The 27,127-nt window shown below is 41.6% G+C and overlaps 2 protein-coding genes across 2 annotated transcripts; one reads left to right on the forward strand and one right to left on the reverse strand.

Moving 5' to 3' along the window:
- Positions 1-7,371: 7,371 nt before the first annotated feature.
- On the forward strand, positions 7,372-24,382 carry Taf5 (TATA-box binding protein associated factor 5). The gene is made up of 11 exons (XM_075974326.1): positions 7,372-7,965; positions 10,936-11,173; positions 14,166-14,481; positions 15,253-15,416; positions 15,511-15,646; positions 17,366-17,486; positions 19,757-19,886; positions 21,564-21,728; positions 22,748-22,925; positions 23,083-23,260; positions 23,395-24,382. Exons 1-11 carry the CDS (start codon positions 7,398-7,400, stop codon positions 23,610-23,612), a joined length of 2,412 nt encoding a protein of 803 aa, XP_075830441.1. The 5' UTR covers positions 7,372-7,397; the 3' UTR covers positions 23,613-24,382.
- A 46-nt stretch (positions 24,383-24,428) lies between these two features.
- On the reverse strand, positions 24,429-26,652 carry Atp5mk (ATP synthase membrane subunit k). Its single transcript, XM_075974327.1, has 3 exons — positions 26,563-26,652; positions 26,383-26,475; positions 24,429-24,534 (listed from the first exon to the last, which is right to left on the reverse strand). Exons 1-2 carry the CDS (start codon positions 26,647-26,649, stop codon positions 26,386-26,388), a joined length of 177 nt encoding a protein of 58 aa, XP_075830442.1. The 5' UTR covers positions 26,650-26,652; the 3' UTR covers positions 24,429-24,534; positions 26,383-26,385.
- Positions 26,653-27,127: the final 475 nt, after the last annotated feature.

Genomic DNA, 27,127 nt, shown 5'->3' on the forward strand with positions numbered 1-27,127 from the left:
TTCCTGGCAACCACATGGTGGCTCACAACCATCTGTAATGAGGTCTGGTGCCCTCTTCTCGCCTGCAGACATACACACAGACAGAATATTGTATACATAATAAATAAATAAATATTTTTTTTTAAATTGCCACATAGATGAATCGGAATAAAATTGAGAAGTCAGAACCTTCACATTTAGTCTTGAGACCCTTGACAAGAGTGCCAAGCTAATTAAAGAGGGAAGAATCTTGTCTTTTCAGTTTTCCTGACATGTCTTGTGCCTGTGTGTATGTCCAGAGGTGAGACTGCACAAAGGTGGAGGACAATGCGATGGAAATGCTTCTCTCCTTCCACCACGTAAGTCCCAGGGATGGGGCTCAGGGTGCCAGGCTTGGCAGCAAGTGCCTTTATCTTCTGAGCCATCTCACAAGCCCTGTTTTGTATTTTTTTTTTCCCACGGCAGGGTTTCTCTGCTAACCCTGGCTCTCCTACAACTCGCTCTGTAGATCAGGCTAGCCTCCAACTCATAGGCTCCCCTGCCTTTGAATGCTGGGTTAAAGGTGCATGTCACCGCATCCAGCCTCTGTTTTGTTTTTCTGAAACATGGTCTTCCTCTGTAGCCCAGGCTGACGTGGAACTCACTATGTAACAGTGAACTCACAGTGCTCCTCTTGCCTCAGCTTCTCAAGTGCTGGAATTACAGGCATAAACTGCCTTGCTATTCCTGTCTCTAAAATGACAAATGACAAAAAGAAAATATAGATTGGAAAAATAAAAATGCTTCAAAGGATACTGATAAACACCATAAAGAAAACTATAGTGATGGACACCCTCTATAAATCATTGAATAGTCCATAACCCTTTCTTTTTTTGGGGGGGAGGGGCGTTTCAAGAAAGGATTTCTCTGTGTAGCCCTGGCTGTCCTGGAACTTTCTCTGTAGTCCAGGCTGGCCTTGAACTCACAAATATCATCCTGCTTTTGCCTCCCAGAGTTTTGGGATGAAAGGTATGCACAACCACCATCCGGCTCCATAACCCTTCAACCTGGCATCTGTATGTCCAATGTAATCCAGAAACAGGAGAGGAAATCCGAAGGAAATGAGAGTGCATATGGGACCTCGGAGTACGGGCAAGAATGGCATCCCAAATCCCTGAGGTAGATGCAGACTTTCACAGAAATACTGAGGGAAAACGGTTAGTTACCTAGTGAGGAAAGTTAAAACAGCAGAGGAAGTTGCTTATTCTTTTCTATCTTCAAGGAAATCTAGAACTGTGACTGACCCTTGGTCAACCCCTGGAACTGTGATCATTAGCGTTTATTCTCTGTCAATGATTGACAGTTTCGATGTGTGTACCTGGGGTAGTGGACCATGCTGTGCCAGTTTGTCACACTGCTTTATAAAAAAAACAGGATTTATGACATGCGTGCCTGTGGTTTCATTGTTAGAGGGCTGACTTTCGAAACAGTTGTGGCTGGTTATGTAGCAAGATAGCCACTGGTTTTTGTTTTTTGGGTTTTTTGTTTGGTTTGGTTTGGTTTTTGTTTTTTTTTTTTTGAGACATGAACTTGCTGTTCGGCCTTGGATGGCTAGAAATTCACTATGCAAACTAGGCTGGCCTCAAACTCACAGAGATCCATCTGCCTCTGCCTCCCCAGTGCTGGGATTAAAAGTGTGCACAACACAGCTGGCCGTCACTTGCTACTGAATCCTGAATGTATTTTCAGAGGGTTACTAGGCTTTCAAAAGCTGTGGGACTTCTGGAATACCTTTTCCAACTTTATTACTATTATCATTATTATTGTGTGTATGTGCGTGTGTGCGTGTGTACACAATGTATGTATGTGTGTGTGAAAGAGAGGGGTGTGTTTACCACAGAGTGTATGAGAGGACAATTTTATAGAGTTAGTTCTCTTCTTCCACCTTCATGCGGGTTCAGAGGATCAAAGTCAGGTCATCTTCTGGTACAGCATCTTCTGGTGGCAAGCATCTTTGCCTGCTAAGCCATCTTGACACCCCTTAAATACTTTTGATTAGGTTTTTGTTCTGACACTAATGGAAATTGAACATAGGGCCTTGTAAATGCTAAGCAATGACTCTACCACAGGGCCACATCCCCAAACCCTGGAAAGCTTTTGCAAAAGACATTTAGATGCAAGCTAGGTGGCAGTGGTGCGTGCCTTTAATCCCAGCACTTGGCAGGCAGAGAGAGGCAGATCTCTGTGAGTTCAAGGCCAGCCTAGTCTGCAGAGTGAGTTTCAGGACAGGCACCAAAAAGACATTTAGACATTTAGATGCACACCTTATACCATATACAAGATTAAATCTAAACTGATTCATGAACTAAAGCAAAAGGAAACTAGGCTGTAGAAGGAAACATGGGTGAATTCCTCCTTATCCATGCACTTAGAAAGGCGTCCTACAAGTGATTCTAGCTCCAGATGCAGTAAAATACTGATAAATCTGACTTCATGTAAATGCACACACAAAAAAATCTCAGATAGAGCCAATTCTGGCCGGATGGTGATGGCGTATGCCTTTAATCCCAACAATCAGGAGGCAGAGATGGGTGGATGGATCTCTGTGAGTTTGAGGCCAGCCTGGTCTACAAGAGCTAATTCCAGGACAGGCCCCAAAGCTACAGAGAAATCCTGTCTTGAAAAACAAAACAAAACAAAACAAAAAAGAGAGTCAATTCTGTAGTTTTACTGGTATATAAGTGTAACACTATGTTTTATTTCTAGTATACTCATTTTTCTTATGTGTTATCTCTGTGTATGTGTCCCCACCATGTGAGTCCTGGGAATTGAAGTCAGCTTGTCGAGTTTCTCAAGAGTCTTTACCTCCTGAGCCATCTCACCGGTTCCCATTTTGTTGTTTCTTGAGTGAGTCAGGGATAATAGAGAGAATCCCTGTGAGCATGAACACACACATAGTGTGTGTGTGTATTGGTATATATATATCATCACTGTCGAGAAGCCAAGGCCTGAGCCATCAGTTCAGTGATAAAGCATTCTCCTGGCATGTGCAAGGCCTATGTTCAATCTCTAGTACTGAGAAGGAAAAAAAATGTCAGAGAGGCAAGAAGAGGGCACCCACAAGAGAGCAGGGAGAAGATCCAAAGTTTTCATTGGTTCTGTTTTTCCACTCTTTTTTTTAAAAGATTTATTTATTATGTACACAATGGTCTGCCTGCATGTGTCCCTGCAGACAGAGATTGGCACCAGATCTTATTACCGGTGGCTGTGAGCCACCATATGGTTGCTGGGAATTGAACTCAGGACCTCTGGAAGAGCAGTCAATGCTCTTAACCACTGAGCCATCTCTCCAGCCCCGTTTTTCCACTCTTACCCACACCGTCCCACAAGCAAACCCACAGTGGCAATCAATGGAGGGGATGATACAGGAGCAAGGCCTGCATCTCAAACTCTGGGAGGAACACTTGCCTATCTGGCAAGAAGAACCATGGTTTTAAGTATAAAGAGTGGAGTAAATCCTCACTGTGTTTTGCTGTTTTCTTTTTATAGAAAGTTAGATGGGGGTAAAGAGATGTCATCTGCCTCTCTTCCTTAGAAGGGCTCCCAATGCCTACATAGAGGCTCATAACCCATCTGTAGCTCCAGGTCTGGAGAATCCAGTGCTCAATTTTGGTCCCTAAAGGCATGGATATAGAATCAGACAAAACTCTTATATACCTCAAAAACCATTAACTGCTACCTGTGCATAAGTCCTCAGGGAAGTGTGGGTAACATTCCCCCCATACCTCCCATTTTAAGCTGTTAAGAGCTTCAGTCCCCTGTCAACCTTTCGTAGGTATTATAGCTGCTGTGAGTTCGGAGTGGAATATCCGAATGCCATGCCCAGGCAGTCTGCATGGCCTCCTCTTGAGCTGATGAGCAGGGGAGGAAGCCTCCGGACCAGTTTGGTTTGCTTACTCTATGCCCTGCTACTAAGGCATGTGAGGTCTTCAGCAAGTTGATTTTACCTCTAATACTGCTGGGCAACCAACTGGAGTAAAAATTGCCCATATTGTTTCAGGAGCTTCAGGAGTTTTATTCTTCTTGAATTTTTTTTTCTAGCTTCTCTAGGCCTTTTCACCCTGGACCCCGCTTTTACCAACTGACAAAGTAAAGTCGGTTTTAAATGGAGTACCTGATTGGCCAAAGTTACAGTGTAGCTGGGAGCCAATGTTATAATAAGCATGTTTCGGGATTGGCTGCCCCAAACCTGCAGAGGGCACTGAAATGGGCAGGCCAGTAGAAACAGCAAAACTCCTGTGTGTTCCTTTGTGTATGTGGCAGCCACCCAAAGTGGCATGGTCTTAAGGTGGCCATGCCTGGGGAAAACTTTTTGTGCCTGTCTCCCCATCTTCCTCTGGGAAGACATCTAGAGACAGACTACATGAAGATTTCTGAATTGTGCATGTCTCCATTCATGTGCAGGCTCCTGTGAGTGAATGCTGTTTGTGCATGGGGAGCTGGCAACTTTGATCATGAGACCCAAACAGGAACACCAGAGAACTAGCCAAAGAAACTGAAAATTCGTGGAGAAATGTAATGAAATATGGATAGAAATTAAGCTCCAATTGAAGCCAAAAAATGAAATAGATTATCAGAATAAATGTATCAGGTAGAAAAATAATTTAAATAAGATAACCTGTAACAGGCCCCCAGGCCCCAGCACAACTGACTCCATAATGGAAATAATCTGTCAGGCCATAAATCTCAGCATGTAGACAGTACCATCTGCCAAAACGAAAACAAAGGCCTAATTCACCAAAGTCCATAGTTCTGGGACAGCTTCTAAATGTACTAACCTTGGCGTTTGGCTTCTTTAGTTCTCCTTCTGGCCAACTGTTCTTGCTAACTGAACTATGTCAACCCAGGATATGGTTTTTATGCTTAAAAGCTCACCGTGAGAAAGACTCGGCCTACACTGGGATCCCGAGCACACGGTGTGGTCATTAGCCAGCTAATAGATTTTCCATTGGCTTATATCCATGTCCAAGCAGTCTTCTTCTGGTAGATACTCCATTAACAAACCATATTCTTTTTGTTGTTATTGCTCTTTGTTTCTTGAGACAGGGTTTCACTGTGTAGTTCTGGCTGTTCTGGAACTACCTCTGTGGACCAGGCTGGCTGAACTCAGAGATTCACCTGCCTGTGACTCCTGGGTGCTAGGATCAAAGGAGTGCTCTATCACTGCCTGGTCTTTTAAAAAAATTATTATATTATTTATTATTTATTTTATTTTATGTGCATTGGTGTTTGTCTGTTGGATGCCCTGAACTGGATTATAGCTAGTTATGAGTTGTCTGTGGGTACAAAGAACCTGGGTCCTTTGGAAGAGCAGCTGAGCCATCTTTCCCACCCCAAACCTATATTCTTAAAGAAAATAGTTCATAGCTGGGCATAGTGGTACACACCTTTAATCCCAGCACTCAGGAGTCAGAGAGTTCGAGGTCAGCCTGGTCTACAGAACAAGTTCCAGGGTAGCCAGGACTACACTTGAGAAACCCAGACTCGAAAGAAAGAAAGAAAGAAAGAAAGAAAGAAAGAAAGAAAGAAAGAAAGAAAGAAAGAAAGAAAGAAAAGAAAGGAAAGAAGAAAGAACCAAATTAAGTAAATAAATAGATAAATAAATGTAGCAATATAGAGCTAGGCTAAACATGTATTACTACACTGAAAAAAAAAACTCACGTAGAAGAACTAAGTCTCTAAGCAGGTATTAGACAACTGTAAACGACAAACTGACCTCAAAGACAAAGCCATCCATTGGTGGAAACTTTTTTTTTATTCTCCTTTTATCAATAAAAAATTAAAATAAAAAAATTAAAATACCAATATATAAATAAATAAAAATTTAAAATACAATTGCATCAACAAATTTGTCTTTTTCAGCCAGTTTTTAAACCTCTTGTCTTCAGATTGTATTCATGTTTTACTTTGAATTTTCTTAATCTTATGTTATCATTTTTCCATTCTTTTATTATTAAGAAATGTAAAGTAGATAATAAAGCTATTCAACTTTTTTTAAGTTGTCATCTAAAAAAAAAAAACAAAAAAACTATCCATTGGTACATTCATAGGAAGAGATGTTAGAAGAAGGGCAAACGTGGAAAGGAAGAAATCTTTGTAAACATGCTTACTAAATATGAAGACCTACAGAAAAAGATGTCAGACCGAAACCGTGATCAGTGAAAACAACAGAAAATCAAAGAGAAAGGGCAGCCTCTAGAGAGAAAGAGTGGGTTCCCAACCAAGATCCAGCCTGATAGCAGACTCTCTGAAAGAGAGGGACTGAGGAAGTAGGCATCAGAAGGGAAGAAGACAAGACAGTAAAGTCCATCTCCTAGGCACTCAGTGAGTTCCTCTCTTTCAGTAACTAGAATCCCTGTACCTGAAGTCATTAACTTCAGCTAAAGGACACCCTAGAGGGGACAAAGGTGGCCGTGTGTCTGAGACTGCCTCCCAATAAAGGGCTGCTGCTGTAGCTCAGCAATAGTCTGTATTCAAGAGGGGGCCAAGGCCCAGCTCCTAGCACAGCCCCAAACAACAACAAAATGGTAAAATGGTGACAACTGACAATTAATACACAGCAGAAACATTTCAGTCACAGAAGATTAAGTTTAAAAACTTCTTAGCTGGCTGTGAGAGCACACCCCTGTAATCCCAGCACTTGTAAGGCTTTTGTTTGTTTTTCGAGACAGGGTTTCTCTGTAGCTTTGGTGCCCGTCCCGGAACTAGCTCTTGTAGACCAGGCTGGCCTCGAACTCACAGAGATCCGCCTGCCTCTGCCTCCCGAGTGCTGGGATTAAAGGCGTGCGCCACCACCGCCACCACCGCCCGGCTAAGGCTTTTTATTACAATATAAAACATACTGTAAAGTTCACAAAGCGAGATTGTTTTTATAGGAATGAAAACTGAAATAAAAGGTAACCACAGTTCAGCTTCTAATATTAGCAAACCTTACCAGTAACTCAATAGATGTGCTTTTGAATTAAATACCTGGACTTGAATATTGACAGTCTTCCCCCATGTGTGATTTTGCCATGGTATTTTACCTCTTTGGGTTTTGGTTAAGCCGTCTATAAAGACTCCAGGGGTTAGCACCTTCTAAAATTGTTGAATTGGAAGAACTCGTATAATGTAAAAATGTCTATCTCAACGCCTGATTACAGCCTGACTGCAATGAACGGTAATTATCAGGCAAATGTAATAGAGACGGTAAGCAACTACCACTTCCTGCGTGCCTTTCACTCAGTTTTGAAAGTTGCTCGAGCTCATTCCTTTTCTCCTCGCTGGCTCCTCCTCCTGCCGTAAATGGCCTGCCCTAATTGTCGTGAAACGCTCTACCCCGCCCTCCATGTGGCGAAAACGCAGTCACGCTTGACGGCGCGAGGTGGCTCAGCCGCAAGATGGCGGCGCTGGCGGAGGAGCAGACGGAGGTGGCGGTCAAGCTAGAGCCTGAGGGACCGCCGACGCTGCTACCTCCGCAGACTGGCGACGGCGCAGGCGAGGGTAGTGGTGGCACTCCCAACAACGGCCCCAACGGCGGCGGCGGGAATGTGGCGGCCGTGGCGGCGACGGCGGCTGCCGGCGGGGATGGCGGGACCCCCAAGCCCGTGGTGGCCGTCTCTGCCTCTGCCCCGGCGGGGGCGGCCCCGGTGTCCGCCGCTCCCACAGAGGCCGGCGCTCCCCACGACCGGCAGACCCTTCTGGCAGTGCTGCAGTTCCTCCGGCAGAGCAACCTCCGCGAGGCCGAAGAGGCGCTGCGCCGTGAGGCCAGGCTGCTGGAGGAGGCTGTGGCGGGCTCCGGAGCTCCGGGAGAGCTGGACGGGGCCGGCGCGGAGGCGGCTAGCGCGCTTCTCAACCGGGTCACCGCTTCAGTCCCCGGCTCTGCGGCCCCTGACCCTCCTGGCAGCGGCGCTTCGGGGGCCACGGTATTCTCGGGTTCAGCCTCAGGTCCTGCGGCTCCAGGAAAAGGTGAATCGCGGGGTCCCGGGACAGGAGCGCCGGCGTGAAGGGGATCTAGCGGGGAAGGCAAGCCTGGCAGGCCTGCACCTCTGCGGGCTTGTTTTGAATTTCCTGGGCCCGCCTCTAGGGCCACATGCCCGCCCCTTTCGCTACGGCGCGGGCTGCGCAGTCAAACCCTCTTCTGAGCTGTCAGTTCCAGCCAGAGGCTGAGCAGAGCTGTGGAGCCGAGGGGAGGTGCCGGGAAGCCGGGCTTGACAGAAGTGGGGGACCACGGGGTTTCGGTGTTTTTCCTCTTATTTAGATTTCTGAGCCTTGCATACGTTCGCATGAACACTACTAGGACCGTTACACTTCTATACTTTGACTGCAAGTCCTTTCTGTATCTTGATTTTTCACAGCTCCGTGGTTCTCATCTCTCCTTTTGAGACGAGAGAACGCGCTGTGGAGTAAAGGCGGAAGGCGCTTAGGACCGCACATCCAGAGTGGTGGTAGTCCGTATTTATCAGAATGTGGGCTAAGTGCTGTTCAGTGTTTTGGAGGATGCAAATTCCTGAGCATCACTTCAGGTGTAAAACGCTCAAGGGTTTGGGGCTGGGGACCTGCCCTAACGGCTTTTAAGGAGTACTGATGTATACTAACCTTTAAAAACCCGAACTTTACGGCTAGATGTGGGGCAGACACTTTTGTTTCTGTTGCTCTCCCTCGTGTGATGTCAGTTAAAGGCATTTTTCCTAGTTTTTTTTTTTAAGTAGGTTAATACAAGCCTAAGATGTAAAGTGTAAAATAGTGAAAATAGTAAAGTAGTGAAAAACTTTAGTTCTTGAATCCAGTCCTAACAACTCCTCTCCACCTTCCTCCCAGACACTTGTCACAAAATTCATACCATAAACACACCATTCCAGCCCAGTGGTGATGGCTCATGCCTGTGATCCCAGCACTTGGGAGGCAGAGGTAGGCGGATCTCTGTGAGTTCGAGACCAGCCTGGTCTAAATAGTGAGTTCCAGGACAGCAAGGGCTGTTAAACAAAAACCTTGTCTCTAAAAACATAAACCAAAACCTCTTGCAGCAATGTGATGGCACCATGGCTGACCATCTGTGGTGTGGAAGGAAAGACCCAGCTACCTAAAAGTTGTCTTTCACACACACCATATTTTAAAAATTTAAACTCACGCCTAGTATAAATTCTCAAAGGATATCAGTAAATATTGAATTAAGTTAGCCAGTGTAGTGGTTCTAGACAAGTTAATCTGTATCTGTGAGAGCATTGCCAGACCTGGCACTGTAATTTATGTATATAAATAGAGACGCGGCATGTTTATAATGCCAGCACTTGGGATGCTGAAGCAGGAGAATTACTGTGAGATTAAAGCCAACCTACACTTAAGTATAGTTAAGGGGGAAGTAAGGAATGTGTGGAAAACGTGACTGAGAAGGATCTTTATGCTACATTTTGTGAGTATATTGTAACATAAATTTTATTGTTGTTACATTTCTTAAATATCTATCATATGTCCAGAAACTTGACTTAGTTTTTATATCACACTTGAGAAGCCAAGGAGGAAAAGAGACCATGAGAGTGACTACAATATTATAACTTTATTTATAATTTTTGCTTCAAAGAGTATGTATATCCACTAAAAACCACAGAAGTGTGGAACACTATAATTGTAGTTTACCAACATTTCCAATATTCAAACTCTGATTTGATTGAAAAAAGCAGCCGGGCGGTAGTGGCGCACGCCTTTAATCCCAGCACTCGGGAGGCAGAGGCAGGCGGATCTCTGTGAGTTCGAGGCCAGCCTGGTCTACAAGAGCTAGTTCCGGGACAGGTACCAAAGCTACAGAGAAACCCTGTCTCGAAACAACAACAACAACAACAACAAAAGATTGAAAAAAGCATTATTGTTTGTTGTGTATTGCTACATTACAAATAAATATTCAGTCTTTCAATCTTAAAGTGATTGATTATAGAAGATTGCTTTAAGCATATACAATTGAGTTGTAGTCTTTTATATTTTATATTGAGCCATAACGAATGTTCCCTCTTTTCATTAAAATGGTGATATTTTGTTTGTTTGTTTGTTTTTCGAGACAGGGTTTCTCTGTGTAGCCCTAGCTATCCTGGGAACTAGCTTTAAAGACCATGCTTGCCTTGAACTCACAGATATCCACTTGCCTCTGCCTCCCAAGTGCAAGGATTAAAGGTGTGTGCCACCATTGCCTGGCTGAAATGCTGATATTTTATATGAGGGGATTGATGTTTGAATATGAAGGTATCACAGGGCTAGATCTATTACAGGAGTGATATACAAAGAGCTTGAATGTGTTGTATCCATTTGCACAGAGATTAACATAATTGTTTGCTTTGCATATTTATTTATTTATTTGGTGGTAGGGGGTTGAACCTAGGACCTTGTACATGCTAGCCAATTCCTGTCCACTTAGCCCCAATACCAAACCTGCATGTATCCTTTGTCTTTAAATAAGACGGTTCCAGGAAAAACGTTGACTGTTCTTGTTACTTATTTAAAAATGGCAAGATGTAGTCAAACTGAAGGGCTTTTGGCTTGGGTAACTGAAAGGCATACTAAATCCCATTAAAAGGTTCTGTGATTGTGGGCTAGCAGGTTTGCTCAACAGGTAAAGGTGCTTGCTACCAAGCTTGACAGACTTAGGTGACTCCCTAAAGCCTCCATCTTGAAAGGAGAGAATTGACTACTGTAATTTGTCCTCTGATCTCCTCTTGAGCACAGTGGCTTGTCTCCCCACCCCCATACGCAGCCTCACACATGTACACAAAATAAACAAATGTAATGCAAAATTTAAAAAAAGATACATGATTGTGTTGGGGAATAGAGGTCAAGAGGAAAAGGACAAACGTGAGTAATAACTCTCCTTTGAGCCTTAGCAAACTTCCACATTCACATTGTGCATTTTAGATCATTTTCTTAAAAGTTGTCATTCATTTTTTTAAACAGTTGGAAGTGTAGCTGTGGAAGACCAGCCAGATGTCAGTGCTGTCTTGTCGGCCTACAACCAACAAGGAGACCCTGCAATGTATGAAGAATACTACAGCGGACTGAAACACTTCATTGAATGTTCTCTGGACTGCCATCGAGCAGAATTATCCCAACTCTTTTATCCTCTGTTTGTACACATGTACTTGGAGCTAGTTTATAATCAGCATGAAAATGAAGCAAAATCATTCTTTGAGAAGTATGTGAATTTTAACATATTTTATTCATCTATATTCGTATATGTATACACACACATCTGTAACCCCACAAATGTAAGATTGTAAAGCAGAAGGTACTTTGAGAAGGAGACGTACCTTGGGCAATATGAACCTAACATGGGGCTAGGGGAATTGATCTCCCAGATGAAGCCAGACTTGAAGTGAAGTTTGAAGAAGGGCTAGGATTTAGCCAGATGAAGAGAAGAGCATATCTGGAAGGCCTGGGAGAACAGTCATGGTTGTTACAGAGGCGAAAAGAAACTCGAAAAGGAAGCATTGGTTGGGACCTGGAAACAGGCAGGTTCTTGCGCTGTGTTCAGGATTTTTGTCATAGGAATAATAGGGATTTATATTGGATGAAATTAGATTTGATTGAGAGTCACTGAAAACTGATATAAATAAATAAAACTTTATTCTAAGAGCAATAGAAACTATGTTAGAATTAGGTTGGACTTAAAATAACTGACAACCCAAATAGAGGCTTATATAAAATGGAAGCTTGGTTTTTTTCATAAAGGTAGGAAGTTTAAGACTAATAAGTAAATCCTTGATTGTCAGGATGTGGCCTTCCACGGTTTATCGTCCTTGTCACGTGGTTTCCGCTGTGTGACACAGAAGGTCCTCTAGCAGTGAACAGTCCTCACCGTGTTCTAATCAGCAAGGGGGCATACATTCTAGATGCACACGCTTCTTTTTTTATTTTTTTGAGACAGAGTTTTTCTGTAGCTTTGAAGCCTGTCCTGGAACTTGCTCTGTAGACTAGGCTGGCCTCGAACTCACAGAAATCTGCCTGCCTCTCTCTCCTGAGTGCTGGGATTAAAGGTGTGTGCCACCACTGCCTGTCCCACACTTCTTTTTCTAACTTTTCAGTCAGTGCCCATCCCTGGCTACAAATAGTAGGAAATAAAGTCTTTCCTTAGGTATCTGTTCCCAGCCAATAGATAGAGCGTTTGGGGACAATGAGGCATCTCTGCTATAGATGTCAGTAGAGGATAATTTCATTAATTTTCTTTTTTGTTGTTGTTCTTTTTAGACAGGCTCTTATTACATAGCCCTACCTGGCCTAAAACTTACTGTGCAAATCAGGCTGGCCTCAGACTGGCAGAGTTCTGCTTGCTTTTCCCTTCCGAGTGCTAGAATTATAGGCAGGGTCTACCCCACCATAGCCTGAGTATACCTCTTTACGTAAAGGACCTTTATGCAAAGAGGCAAACATGGTGAGAGACAGAGGGGCTTTGCTTGATCAGGGTTATTAAGTGTTCTTGATGGAGGTGATACTCCTTTTCCCCTTTGACCATTTGTAAATATTTCAAGGCATTTTTGTTTGTCATAATAACTGGTAAGGAAGGAGAGAAGGATAATAATTATAGGATGTATAGGTAGTCCTACTTAGCAGAGAACTGCCCTGCCTAATATCTTAGTAGCATCCCTGATGAGAAACAAGAGTCTGCGGGTGTAGGTGAAAAGTAGATTGATTCAACACTTGATGGGTTAGCTATGAGGTGAAATATAATTGATAAGCCAGGTTTCTGGTCTGTCTGGATAAGGATGACTTTACTGACAGAAACCCTTGTCAAGTAGGGGAATGAATCTTTAGTTCCAAGTTAAGATTTGCTTTTGATTAATTTAAAAGTCCATTAAGAACCAATAACCTTGCCCAGCTTGGTGGCACATGCCTTTAGTCCTGGCACTTAAGGAGGCAAAGGCAGGTGAATCTCTGAGTTTATGACCAGCTGGTCTACTGAGTGAGTTTCAGGACAGCCAGTGCTACACAGAGAAACTCTGTTTTGAAAAACCAAAATAAACAAATAAAAAAGAACCATTTCCTCCAGGACTGGTCAGCTAATAATCACTCTGTCCCTCTATAATGTAACCCGGTTCCCCACCCCTATATAAAAGCTGCGAGGGGAGGAGGCACTGAAGCCATACATTTCTTTGAGGAGCTCCAACATTTAACAACCAAGTATAAGATCTAGAAAAGGAAAGAGAAGAGAGAGAGGAGGAAATCCAGGAAGGTGTTGAGTTTCCGATGTCAAGGAGGCAGTGTTGACTTGACCGAAAGGAAGCACTTGAGTGAAGCCAAGTGTCATCCGCTAACAAAGATGATGCTGAAAGGGGAGCAGCAGACTCTCAGCTCTCGTATTCATTATTAAACTCAGAGTCCCAGCTGAGGGGACAGAGAGCAAACTGAGCCTGAGCCCCGCCGCACCCGGCTGAGCACAAAATTTCTATTCTAATAGTCCTGTTATCAGTCTCCTGAGATAGCATCTTCCTGTGTGGGAAGCTGGGCTTTCAGAAAAGGGTCTCTGCTTCCATTACAGTCTGCTATGACCCCATGCCTAATGAGGGCTTTATTCCATTGCCTTGAGAACAGTGAAATTATGGAAGTGCTCGTTGTTCAGTACCAATATTTGTTCTTTAGTTGACGTTTAATGTGTATTAACACAGGAAGTAATTGAAATGTTTAGGCTATGAGAATCCATGTACTGATTATTTCTGAGGCATATTATTTTCTACTTCTATGCTTGAAATGTTCTATAATAAAAATTTTTAAAGAGTTGGGTTTTGAGAAAACACAAAATTTAGTAAAGCAAAGGTTATGACATTTTTATGTATTACCGAAGATGGTTTTCAAAAGAAATACATACTAGTGGTGGGTTTTACATTCCACTCAAATGTTTCGTTCACTCTGCTTTATTTCAAAACTTTATCTTGAAATGTTTATGATACATTTCATTAGAGAAATTGGTCACTTTTAAGGGTGGGTTTAGAAACTAAATTATAATCATTTAAAAATGTATTAGTTATTCTACTGCCTAAGTCAGGGTTATTTATATAGTTACATTATTATATTATAAATATATCTTACTATATACTAGTTACAGATTATTCTGGGATGGTTTATGAATGTATGAGGAGAAATATTATCTTAATGACACACTGAAAAATAACTTTTTAAAATCACTAAAACAGGTTCCATGGAGATCAGGAATGTTATTACCAGGATGACCTACGAGTATTATCTAGTCTTACCAAAAAGGAGCATATGAAAGGGAATGAAACCATGCTGGACTTTCGAACAAGTAAATTTGTTCTCCGTATTTCCCGTGACTCTTACCAACTCTTGAAGCGGCATCTTCAGGAGAAACAGAACAATCAGATATGGAACATAGTTCAGGAGCACCTCTACATTGACATCTTTGATGGGATGCCTCGTAGTAAGCAACAGATAGATGCCATGGTGGGAAGTCTCGCTGGAGAGGCTAAGCGAGAAGCAAACAAATCCAAGGTATGGGAGCAAGCTTCAGAACCAGATCATGTAGACTGGAAATCGTAGGGTTTCCATTACATAGTTTATACTTGAGAATAACCTTCCACTGCTTTTAAAATGTGGTGTTCTAAGGATTACTAGTGTATGTAAGGGTTTGGGAATGGTTCCATGTAACAGAGCCCTAACTACAGCGGCTGAGACAAGGGTCTTTTTGAGGGGAGTGGCATAATAGTTTCAAAGTGCTGTCTGTATCCCTTGGCTTCTAATTCCTGGCTCACCATGTTTAGAATGTGGCATGCATGTCTATGCGTGTATGTATGTGTGTGTGTGTTCACGTACAAACACACTCAAATGGCTACTATGGCATTGTAGCTGAATCCAGGGAGGGGGAGGGGCCACACTGAGAGGTCTACTAAGTCTCTTAAAACCAGGACAATATGTGGGTTTTTTGCCTTTTTTTTTTTCTTCTTTGGTTTTTTGAAACAGAGTTTCTCTGTGTGTAGTCCTGGTTGTCCTGTTACTCTCTTTGTTCACCAGGCTGGCCTTGAATTCACAGAAATCCACCTGCCTCTGCCCAAGTTCTAGAATTAAAGGCATATGCCACCAAGCACAGCTTGCCTTTTTTTTTCTAACTAAAACTATATGCGGTGTACGTCTATAAATATCAGTTGGTTAGAACCATGTTATGTGGTAATTTGTAGTTGCAAGAGAGCCTGAAAAGAGAAATGACTTAGCCAAATACACTGAAGAAAAGTTAATTAAAAAAATGTTGATTCTTTTGACTTGTAGGTATTTTTTGGTTTATTAAAAGAACCAGAAATTGAGGTGCCTTTGGATGATGAGGATGAAGAAGGAGAAAATGAAGAAGGAAAACCTAAAAAGAAGAAGCCTAAGAAGGATAGTGCTGGGTCTAAAAGCAAGAAACAAGATCCCAATGCCCCTCCTCAAAACAGGTAGGGAAGGAACTTGTGTGGAGGTGAAAGCTATGTTACAGAGGGCTGAAGCTTATTAATATTCAGAGTGATTCTTAGTCTGTTTCTCTTATAGAATCCCTCTCCCTGAGTTGAAAGATTCAGACAAACTGGACAAAATAATGAATATGAAAGAAACCACCAAACGAGTGCGCCTTGGGCCCGACTGCTTACCCTCCATTTGTTTTTACACATTCCTCAATGCTTACCAGGTTAGTAAAATAACTCAACAATTTCTTCCAGAAAAGTCAGATAAAATGGTGCTTTACCATTGAGAGAAAGTAACTAAAATGGAATTTTATTATTTAAACTATTGGCATTATTTAACTGGGAAACAAAGGAAAGCCAGTATGGTAGCACATGCCTTTGATCCCAGCATTTTCTAGGCAGAGTTAGTGGGTCTCTGCGTTTGAGGGCAGCTTTGTCGAGGACTGTCAAAACTATAAAATAGAGAAGCCCTGTCTTAAAAGAATAAAAAAGAAAAAAAAAAGGAGGAAGAAGAAGAAAATGACACTGGTCAGAATAGATAGATGTCTTCTGAGTTTCGAAGCCTTTAGCAGCTTGCAAGAGTCAGAATCCTGCTTATACTTGACCCCTGATGATTGACTGGAGTTCTAACCTCTGAGGAACCTTATCTGGCTCATCTTTTGAACTTGGTTTAAGTATTAATGTAAAGTTGGCATTTTTAACTAATTCTAAATGTCTTTACTTGACTTCTTATAATGGACTGCTGAGGATGAGGTATCTAGTAAAGTACAGGAATTACTAACACTTCTATTATGTACTCCAAATACAGAGGCAAAAACGGAGTGATATCATGCTCTTCATGTTTGTGCCTTCAGACATTGGAGAATGTTGTAGTTGGAATTTTCTTTGGGTCACCAACTAGTTCCCAAATAAACACACGGGTGGCACACACCTTTAATCCCAGCACTCGGGAGGCAGAGGCAGGCAGATCTCTGTGAGTTCGAGACCAGCCTAGTCTACAGAGCTTTTTCCAGGACAGGCTCCAATGCCACAGCGAAACCCTGTCTCGAAAAAAAAAAAAAAAAAAAAAAAACCAAATAAATACACAGAGACTTACTTAAGTTATGGATGCTTGGCCTTAGCTTAGGCTTGTCCCAGTAGCTTTTTAATTGAACTTGTTTTTATTTATCTACATTTTGCCTCAGGGGCCTTTTTACCTTTCTTTCATTCTTTATATCTTACTTTCCTGCTCCTTCCATGTCTGTTTGTCTGGGCCCTTGTGTTTCCCTGGTGCCCCACACCCCAGCTAAATCCCTCCTCCTACTTACTCTCCCTGCTGAGAAGTCCCCATATATCTCCTCCCTTGCTTTTGACTGTTCAGCTTCTCATTAGAGCAGTCAGGTTCTTTAGGCAGGCAAGGTAAAACAGCAACACATCTTTACATAGTTAAACAAATGCAATACATTTTTTTAAACATAGTTAAAATTTTTAAACAAAAAATATTTCACAACATAAACAAATGTAACACATCTTTGCATAGTTAAACAAATATATGTAACAGAATGTAACTTCTTTTTTTTTTTTTTTTGGCTTTTAAAGACAGAATTTCTCAGTTTTTGGAACCTGTCCTGGAACTTGCTCTGTAGACTGGGCTAGTCTCGAACTCAGAGATCTATCTGCCTGTCTCTGCCTCCTGAGTGCTGGGATTAAAGGTGTGCACCACCACCTCCCAGAAGATATTCTTATTTTTAGTTCTGCATGCTTTTTTGGAGAACTTCATCCTTGAGCACTGCATGTATATCTCTTCTGCCTCTCATCTCTCCCTGTGTAACCTACATAATGATCTACTCTTAATTATTATTATATGTATATACTCATATGTATGTTTATATATCCAAGTGTGCATTTAACTTTGCTTATATGTGCATATGTTCAGATGCCCTTTTTTGTTTGTTTACTGTCAGGGCCTCACTGCGGTGGATGTCACTGATGATTCCAGTCTGATTGCTGGAGGTTTTGCAGATTCAACTGTCAGAGTGTGGTCTGTGACACCTAAAAAGCTTCGTAGTGTCAAACAAGCATCAGGTAACTGAGATGACTTATTGGTGTAAACGAAGTTATATCTGTTTGATTCCATGGAATGTAGACAGGAAGTTGTGATCTTTGCAGAATTGATTTCACTTGAATTGAAGGGTAACACTCCCAGCTGTGTGTGGTGATATAGGCCTGTGATTATAAACTACTTAGGAGGATGGAACAGGAAGACTGAGAATTCAAGAACTGGGCAGGTGAGATGACTCATCAGGATAAAGCACTTGCTGCTGAGCCTGATGACCTGAGTTTGGTTCCTGGAACTCACATGAGGGAGAGAACTGCTTCCCAAAAGTTGTCCTCTGACCTCGCCACATGTGCTAGGCATGTGTGCACCCACATAATCACACACACTAAATAATTTAAAATAAAAGAGAGTGAGTTCAAGGACTGACTGGACTGCAGGGAGAATTCAAGGCCAGCCTGCAAAACTTAGATAAACTGTCTGAAAATAAAACTAAACACCAAACTAAGATACCATTTCCAATAATGAAAGAACTGCTGGGGTTGGCAATGATTAACTGGTTGGCCCTCAGTTTTCTCCTTTGCAGAATGAAGGGATTAGGTCAGACACCCCCCCCCCTTTTTTTTTTTGGCAGGGAGGCAGGGTGAAATGAGGTTTTAAGACAGGGTTTCTCTGTGTAGCCCTGGCTATCCTGGCACTCGTTCTGTAGACCAAGCTGGCCTTGAACTCACAGAGACCCGTCTGACTCTGTCTCTCCAAGTGCTGAGGTTAAAGGTGTGGGCCACCACTGCCTGGCTTTAAGATTTGTTTTTATTATTTTATGTGTATAGATGCTTTGTCTGAATGTAGGTCTGTGTACCATGCATGTGCCTGGTGCCTAAAAAGTTGATGAACCTCCATGTGAGTGCTGAGAATCAAACCTGAGTCCTTTTCAAGAACACTAAATATTCTCACCCACTGAGCCAACTCTCTAGCCCTTTGTAGATAACTCTATAAAGTTAAAACTCTAATATATGATGATTATTTGCCTGTAAATTTTAAGAAAACCATAGTGAGGGCTGGGAGGGCCCTGCAAGTTGTCCTTTGACATCCACATGTATGTGATGACATCCACATGTATGTGATGACATCCACATGTATGTGATGACATCCACATGTATGCGATGACATCCACATGTATGCGATGACATCCACATGTATGTGATGACATCCACATGTATGTGATGACATCCACATGTATGCGATGACATCCACATGTATGCGATGACATCCACATGTATGCGATGACATCCACATGTATGCGATGACATCCACATGTATGCGATGACATCCACATGTATGCGATGACATCCACATGCATGCGATGACATCCACATGTATGCGATGACATCCACATGTATGTGATGACATCCACATGTATATGATGGCATACATGTATGTGATGACATCCACATGTATGCGATGACATCCACATGTATGCGATGACATCCACATGCATGCGATGACATCCACATATATGTGATGGCATCTACATGTATGCGATGACATCCACATGTATGCGATGACATCCACATGTATGCGATGACATCCACATGTATGTGATGACATCCACATGTATGCGATGACATCCACATGTATGTGATGGCATACATGCTTCAAATTCACTTCATACACCCAAGTGCCAAGTTCAAAGCAGACCGAGCTACATCGTGAAGAGCCTGTCTCAAACATCAAAACAAGGGACTGGATAGATGCTGACTCAGTGGTTCAGAGCACTGACTTTTGCAGAGGACCTGGGTTAGACTCCCATCACCATGGCAGCTCACAACCAGCCGTCACTCTAGTTCAGTGGCTCAGCACATGCATCTGGTGCATACCTCTACATGCAGACAGAACACTGATACACTTAAAGTTCATTCATCAAAACAAAAACAAAGGCACAACAAAACAAAAGCCCAAATCTCTAATAAGGTCAGGATTTTTTTAAAGCTTTTGTTGCTATTTTTCCTAAATAGTACATTTCAATTGTTTTAGGATTTTAATGAAACATAGCATAGTAGGCAAACTAGAGAATCAGTCCTGGTTCTCATTCTGAGTAACTGTGGTCTAGCAGATTATTAACTGTTTGAAGATTCATTTTATTCTGTACAAGGGGATGTATCACTGACTTTAGAGGCCTTAGCATAGTGGTTTTTGGTGCATAGGAAGAAATGTTGAAATGTTAGTTCTGAGCTATGATGGGATTGCCTTAAAGTGTTTTAATGAACGAACCTAAAATAATATTTCTGAACCTTTTTAGATCTTAGTCTTATAGACAAAGAATCAGATGATGTCTTAGAAAGAATCATGGATGAGAAAACTGCAAGTGAGTTGAAGATTTTGTATGGTCACAGTGGGCCTGTCTATGGAGCCAGCTTCAGTCCGGATAGGTAAAATACAAACAAAATTAAATACTGATGAACAGTATTGAGATTTAAAAGTTAACTGCTGGAAATAAAATGCATATGCGTAGACACTTTTTAGAAAAACATCATGATTGCCTGTAGTTCAGTATCTTTTAGAATCTTACATTTGCTAATTTATCTTGGAGTACTGGTATATAAAATAGCAACTAAGTATATGCTAAATTTACAGGATCAAGGTGCACATTCAGGGCTCACTGGTTTCAAAATTTAGCTTTATCTTTGAACAACCCTCTAATAGAGGTTGAATTCCTTGAGTTCTTGGTTGTTCTTGTGGCACTTTGTAAAATTTAACACAAATTCCTTATACTAATGGCATTAATAGCTGTCTACTGAAGCATTAGCAGGCTATCATGGAAAGAATGAAGAAGGCTGGGCATGGTGGTAAGTGCCTGTAATCCCAGCTACTCGGGAGGCTAAGGCGAGGGGATTGTGGTTGAGATCATGTTCTGAAATAATAGCACCATATGTGTTTAGCTATTTTTTGATTTTCATTTCTAACTTTCTGCAAAAATGACTGGAAGAGGGAATTTTCACCCATATTATCATTTGTATTCTACTTGGATAGTAGTTTTCAACCACCAGAGTTTTAACTGTATTTGTGAGATCTTGGGATTAAAAAATATATATATTTAATAGTGATTTAACCAGATTGTACATTTTACTTGAAGAAATGTCTGATTTCAGTGAAAACAGTTGACTTTTTGTATTTATCCCTGGAAAAAGTAGAACATTATCATTTTGCATGGGAGTAGAGTCTGGTTGAATGGTAGACTTTAGAACTCTGCTACTCAGCTACGTTCCACTCCTTTTCTTTTTTTAAAATATAGCCCATGTGGATAGGAAATAATATCCACAAATTGACATTCGTTTTTTTGGCTGTCTTGGTAAACATACTTTTTATTATTCTGAATAGTATTATTATTTTGGTGTTTTGAAATGGAGTCTCATGCTGTATTCCAGACTTGCCTTGAATTTGCGGCAAGCCTCCTGTCTCAATCTCCCAAATTCTGAGATCACTCATGAGTTACCAGACTATTTACTACTTTTTTCTAAAGTACTGTGACCCCCTCTCCATAACCACTATATATTTTTAATAATTAGCTTTATATAGTTGATGTTCAGAATATAGTATGACAGTATTTCATTTTAACATTAGTTTAATAATTTTAGCTTTTGGTTCTAAGTATAAATAATGAGGTGGGGATGAGATGGCTCAGTGGGTGGTAAAGTGCTTGTCATGCAAGTGTGAAGACCAAACTTTGGATCCCCAGCACCTACAATGCTGGACTGGCATGGCAGCCCTCCTGTAATCTCAGTATTCTGGAGTTGGAGATGGGATCTCTGGAGAAAACTTGACAAGCTCTGGGTTCATCTGGGAGATTGCTCAAGGAAGACACCTGAACATGCCCATGCATACCTCATACCGCACACACAGGTGAGGGGCTCAGTGGTAGATTTCCTGCCTGCCGTGTGCAAGGCCTGAGGTTCAGTCCTCAGCACTATCTGCGCATCTCCACATGTATGTGCACACACTGAGATATACCTAGGCCTAAGTCATTTGCTGAAACATGAGAATGAGAAGAAACTTGAACAGGTAACCAGATTATTCTGGAAATCAAACATATCACCTCCTCTCCTCAGGAACTATCTGCTCTCCTCTTCAGAGGATGGAACTGTTAGACTCTGGAGCCTTCAGACGTTTACTTGCTTGGTGGGATATAAAGGACACAACTACCCAGTATGGGACACACAGTTTTCTCCATATGGATATTATTTTGTGTCAGGAGGCCATGACCGAGTAGCTCGGTAAGAACACTATGATCTCATGGGTTTATTCACTGAACATAACTGATTCTTGTTGCGAATACAAAGTCCAGCAAACATCATATTCATGCTATCAGGGCTGACTTTTTGAGAAGATAAGCATTTATTGCCGTAGTTTGAAATGAATGTGAGGAAGAATATTACTGTCTTTCATTATGTGTACACTAAGGGTCCTGCTTTAATGTAATTTATAACGTTCCCCACGTCAGATGTGTCTTGTTTCCCATTCCCACTATGAGCACCTTTTGTCTCCTGTTATTGTAAAGTTTCCATTGGCAAAATTCTTCCTAGAAACCATGTAGTTACCCAAACTATAGGAAAATGGTTTTCTGTGCATTAGGAGTGGGAAGCAGTGCGTATACAAAGAATCATAGAATTTACATGCTGGCTGGAGAGATGGCTCAGAGGTTGTTGCCCTAGAGGACCCAGGTTCAATGCCCAACACTCAAATGGCAGCCGAGAACTGTCTGTTACTCCAGTTTTAGGGGATTCAACACCCTCACACAGTCATGCATGTAGGCAAAACACCAATGCACATAAAATAGTATTATATAAACTGGGTGGTGGTGGTAGAGTCCTTTAATCCCAGCACTTGGGAGGCAGAGGCAGAGCTTAGTCTATAGAGTGACTATTCTAGGACAGCCAGAGCTACACAGAGAACACCTTGTTTCTAAAAGCCAAAAATAAATAAACGGAATTTCCATGCCCATAATCCCAGCACTCTAAACAGGACATGGTGGCACATTCCTTTAGTTCTAGCACTTGGAAGATTAAGGTAGGGGCCGAGTTTAAGGCCACCCTGATCTGCAGATATCTTGAGTTCCAGAACAGCCAAGGCTACATAGTGAGACCTGTCTCAAACTAGGCCCAATCTTCTGTTGTCTTTCCTTAAGATGGCAAGGAGGTGCCATTGAGAATTGACTTTCATCTGGATGTACCAATTTTTTGGGTTAAATTTTATTTCAATTAATTACTATTTATTTTTCGTTAATTTCAAAAAGGCTTTGGGCTACAGATCACTATCAACCTTTAAGGATATTTGCTGGACATCTTGCTGATGTGAACTGCACTAGATTTCATCCAAATTCGAACTATGTTGCTACGGGCTCTGCAGACAGAACTGTGCGGCTCTGGGATGTGCTCAATGGTAACTGTGTCAGGATCTTCACTGGACACAAGGTATCTCACACCTCCTTATTCCAGCACACACAGATCCTTTTAGAGTCAAAATACTAACTAGCAGCATGCACGCTTTAAAGATAGTATCCATGCCACTAAACTCCAGTTCTGTCTTGGCCTTATCAGATATAACTAACCTTATTTTGCTCTTTTCTAGGGACCAATTCATTCCTTGACATTTTCTCCCAATGGGAGATTCCTGGCTACAGGAGCAACAGATGGCAGAGTACTTCTTTGGGATATTGGACATGGCTTGATGGTTGGAGAATTAAAAGGCCACACTGATACAGTGTGTTCACTTAGGTTTAGTAGAGATGGTGAAATTTTGGCATCAGGTAAATTATTTTAATGGCTTTGGGGTAAAGGTTTAGTTTTCATAAAAACAAACAAGGCAAATACAAAGTATACACGGGAAAATGTCAGACTCTAGATGTGACGGATACTAATATTTTCTTTGGCTTTCTTTTAGGTTCAATGGATAATACAGTCCGGTTATGGGATGCCATTAAAGCATTTGAAGATTTAGAGACTGATGACTTTACTACCGCCACTGGGCATATAAACCTACCTGAGAATTCCCAGGAGTTATTATTGGGTACATATATGACCAAATCAACACCAGTTGTACACCTACATTTTACTCGAAGAAACTTGGTTCTAGCTGCAGGAGCTTACAGTCCGCAATAAACCAGCGGTATTAGAGACTTTTGGAAGCTACTGTTTGGAAAAGGGAGACTAAAAAGCAAATACCTCAGTGATTAGTATTTAAGCTACAAAGAATGTTTTTGTCTACATGGATCTGGGAGTATGCTGCTTGGAAAATCTGAACAGGACAGTTCCACGTTTCTCTAGCAACCACATTGAACTAATTTCCGTTAGTTGAATGAGAGGTATTATGTTCATGGAGGGGACATTTATGGTGCTTTGGATTGTGTGGAAACTATGCATTTTTCTGTTCAAATGCTATTTAATTTATTATGTTTAGAAAGGAAGTCAATTTGATTTAAACAATTTATTCTGCTTCAAGATTCAAACTAAGAAATACAGTACCATCTTGAGTAGCTGAAGAGCTCTATGAGCATGTGTGTGTCTGCTGTAAAGTGAAGTTACTGTACGGCACGCAAGCACTATGATGGCAAACGACCCACTAACATGCTTCCCTTCACCATGACTAGTGGGATGTATGTAACTGGGTAGGAACTGCAGTTCCTAAGATCTAGTAGTACCAACCAGCCACTGACATCTCAATTGCTACCTTTTAAGTTCTGAGTGCAATCACTCTACAGACCAGGTGAAGAGATCTAGATCCTATACTCTACTTCAACTGACATGGCTACATACGACCTAGTACACTTGAAGTCAGACATTTCAGTTGCTTACCTCCAGTACTGAGCCTTGCTTTGGAAAACTAAGAGATTTAGACCAAGTCACTGCCAGTTTTTGCTTTTGTTGCATTTTGTACAGTTTTATATTTTTGATATCTTGTAAATAAAGACAACCAGCTTTTCCAGGTTCATAATTTATTGTACAAATTGAGTATCACATGATGAGTTGACATCAGCTTCTTCAGGCATGGAACTTAACAGATAAGGTCAGACATCGAAAGACCCTACAAAATAGCAAAAACAGTTTGATACAAATGTGACGATCAGTAATTATCACAACCCCCCAAGATAAAATACAAATTCATCAGATTCTTAAGAGTCAGTAGGACAGACATATAAATAGGTAAGATACAGTGTCCACTACTTTGTTTTCAAGATAGTTTTTTGTTTTTTAAGATAGGGTTTCTCTGTTTAACAGTCCTGGCTGTCCTGGAACTAGTTCTTGTAGACCAGGTTGGCCTCGAACTCAGAGATCCACCAACCTCTGCCTCCCGAGGGCATGTGCCAACACTGCTCGGTTCAAGATAAAGTTTTCATGGAGATATATTACCCTTCCAAAGTCAGAAGTAATTTCATGCAGAAAACTGGGCAAAGTACCCAAAAAGGAATAAGAATGTACTGGACTACATAGACCCCTACTTTTAACAGACTTAAGATGGGTAAAGCTTTTAAGAGCAGAACAAAAAGAAGTGAAGAAAGCATTCGACAGAGTTCTAAAGCCTTCTGGCTTTCTGCACAGATGTTGCTAACACCACATTTACTGACTTCTGGATAGGTAAAAGGGATTGAAGGGGACTGTAAGAACCTTAAAGGGTTTTTTTTCAGGGGGACATTCCAGTATTCTATGAAAATATAAAGCTACCAGAACCCAGCAAATACTTGCAACTTCATATACTGAAGGTTAGGGTTGGGACTGTCACTAGGCAGAGTGGCAGCCTAGCACCTGCCAAGGCCCCGGGTTTGATCCCCAGTACCACAAGTTTCATGTATGTTTCTGTATGAGAGTCCAGAAAAGGGTTTTAGATGCCTGGAGTTAGTTTTGAGCTACCTGGCATGGGTGCTGGGATATGAACTTGAGTCCTCTATTCTTACAGTACTTGATCTTAACCACTGAGCCACTGTCCAGGCTCTGGTTAATCCCGCCTCTGCCCCAGGCATGGTGGCCCAAGCCTGTAATTTCAAAACTCAGCCAGTTGAGGAGGAATTGCTACAACTGTGAAACCATTTGGGCTATAAACAAGACTGTCTCAATACCCAAACAAACAAAACCCGACCAAATTACATAAGCTTATATTTGAGCTGAGGGGTATATGAAGACATGAGTTTGATCCAGATGCAGTGGCACATTGTAATTCTAGCTCTCTTCTGAAGACTGGGGGAGGACAGGATAGCTAGCTGGGAATGCAGAGTGCAGCAGGACGGCAGAAATGAGACCTGTCTCAACAAGGGGGAGCGAGCCAACTCCCCAGAGTTGTTCATATATTTCCACACCAGTGTCATGGCATGTGAGTGTGCAAATAAATAAGCTCCCAAAAATAAAATATAGAAGTCATCTAATTGCATTAAGAGACAAACGGTGAGAGAGAAAAGTACTTCAACAAAGCCCAAAAGACAATTTTTCTTAAACATGCCAGTTTAGGAAAAACCACAGTCTATACCAGCTGACATAAAAGACATATCCTCTTACAAAGCTAGGTGTTCCATAATCGTCTGGGAAAGCATTTAAGCCTGAAAAAACACCATTTTGTTGTATACCTTTCTCTGGTCACAAGACCATCCTGCTGCGCCACCCTCCCCAGTGCAGCAGGGATGACAGGTATGAGACATTACACCCAACTCCTTGTTCTCTCAGTTGTGTTGAGACCATGTCTTGCTATGTAGCACAGCTGTTCTTAACATGCAATCCTGTCCCTGTTCCCCCACTGTTGAGCTTACAGGTGTATTATACCCAGTGTTTGCTTTCAGGTACGCAATAAATTTCAGAGTGCCAATAATTAATTTTTTTATAAGGGAAGAGAAAAACCTTGACAAGAAATGGCTAAGTTACAAACTTTAATATGGCAATTCCTTACCAGTTATGATGCTTTCACAGCTGGAGTTTTTTTAGGCCTTAACTTGAAGTATAGGACCAACAAAGCAATGCCTCCATATGTGGCCAGAACACACTGAGAAAAAAAAAAGATGCAAATGAAAGTTATCATTATCTCTTTTATTCTAAGATATAAGTGCTTAAACATGTAATTAATACTTACATTCATTCTACCTGTGAGAGTATAAGAGTTGAAATATTTTTTAATACCAGTGAACTGGAACTGGGCATCACTTTCAGGACCAGCCATGACTTCAATCTTAAAAAAAAAAAAAAAAGGAACAAAATATTGATTTGAGTGCAATTCATAAGAAAATAAAAATTCAGTTTCAAAACCTATGACATCTCCGTGGTTTAGCTGACACTGCAATAGCAGAGCTGGTGGGAAAAGCCTAGCTAGCAAGGACTGTTACTAGGACCGTCCCCCATTGCTCTTCTAAGTACTCCAGAACAGTTAAGCACTTAGCAGAGGAAGAGAAGATTGTCCTTCAGTGTCTTCTGACTCAGGACAGCTTAATGTTCGCATTCTCTGTCCAGCCCGTGTTACATATAGTAAACACTGAATTAGATCACTTGGAGTGCTTTTCACGTCTTCTCAGTGGTAAACAACTGAAGAGAGTAACATTCTCACAGCTTTTCTCACTATAAATCACTCAGGACTTCCACAGGAGACAGACCAGTTGGTGATATTGTGTTAGTCAACAGTGATTTCTGAAGCTAGAACCTAC

The sequence above is a fragment of the Microtus pennsylvanicus genome, chromosome 5, assembly GCF_037038515.1.
Source record: "Microtus pennsylvanicus isolate mMicPen1 chromosome 5, mMicPen1.hap1, whole genome shotgun sequence".
In the NCBI taxonomy this organism is placed as follows: Eukaryota; Metazoa; Chordata; class Mammalia; order Rodentia; family Cricetidae; genus Microtus; species Microtus pennsylvanicus.

What these genes read in the sequence shown, in the direction of transcription:
- Taf5 (XM_075974326.1), top strand. Translation starts at nt 7,398, where the DNA reads ATGGCGGCGCTGGCGGAGGAGCAGACGGAGGTGGCGGTCAAGCTAGAG. An exon ending in GCCAGCTTCAGTCCGGATAG is followed by an intron (nt 19,887 to 21,563) that starts GTAAAATACAAA and finishes TCCTCTCCTCAG; the next exon opens with GAACTATCTGCTCTCCTCTT. An exon ending in TGGTGAAATTTTGGCATCAG is followed by an intron (nt 23,261 to 23,394) that starts GTAAATTATTTT and finishes GCTTTCTTTTAG; the next exon opens with GTTCAATGGATAATACAGTC.
- Atp5mk (XM_075974327.1), bottom strand. Translation starts at nt 26,649, where the DNA reads ATGGCTGGTCCTGAAAGTGATGCCCAGTTCCAGTTCACTGGTATTAAA. An exon ending in CTCTCACAGGTAGAATGAAT is followed by an intron (nt 26,476 to 26,562) that starts GTAAGTATTAAT and finishes TTTTTTTCTCAG; the next exon opens with TGTGTTCTGGCCACATATGG.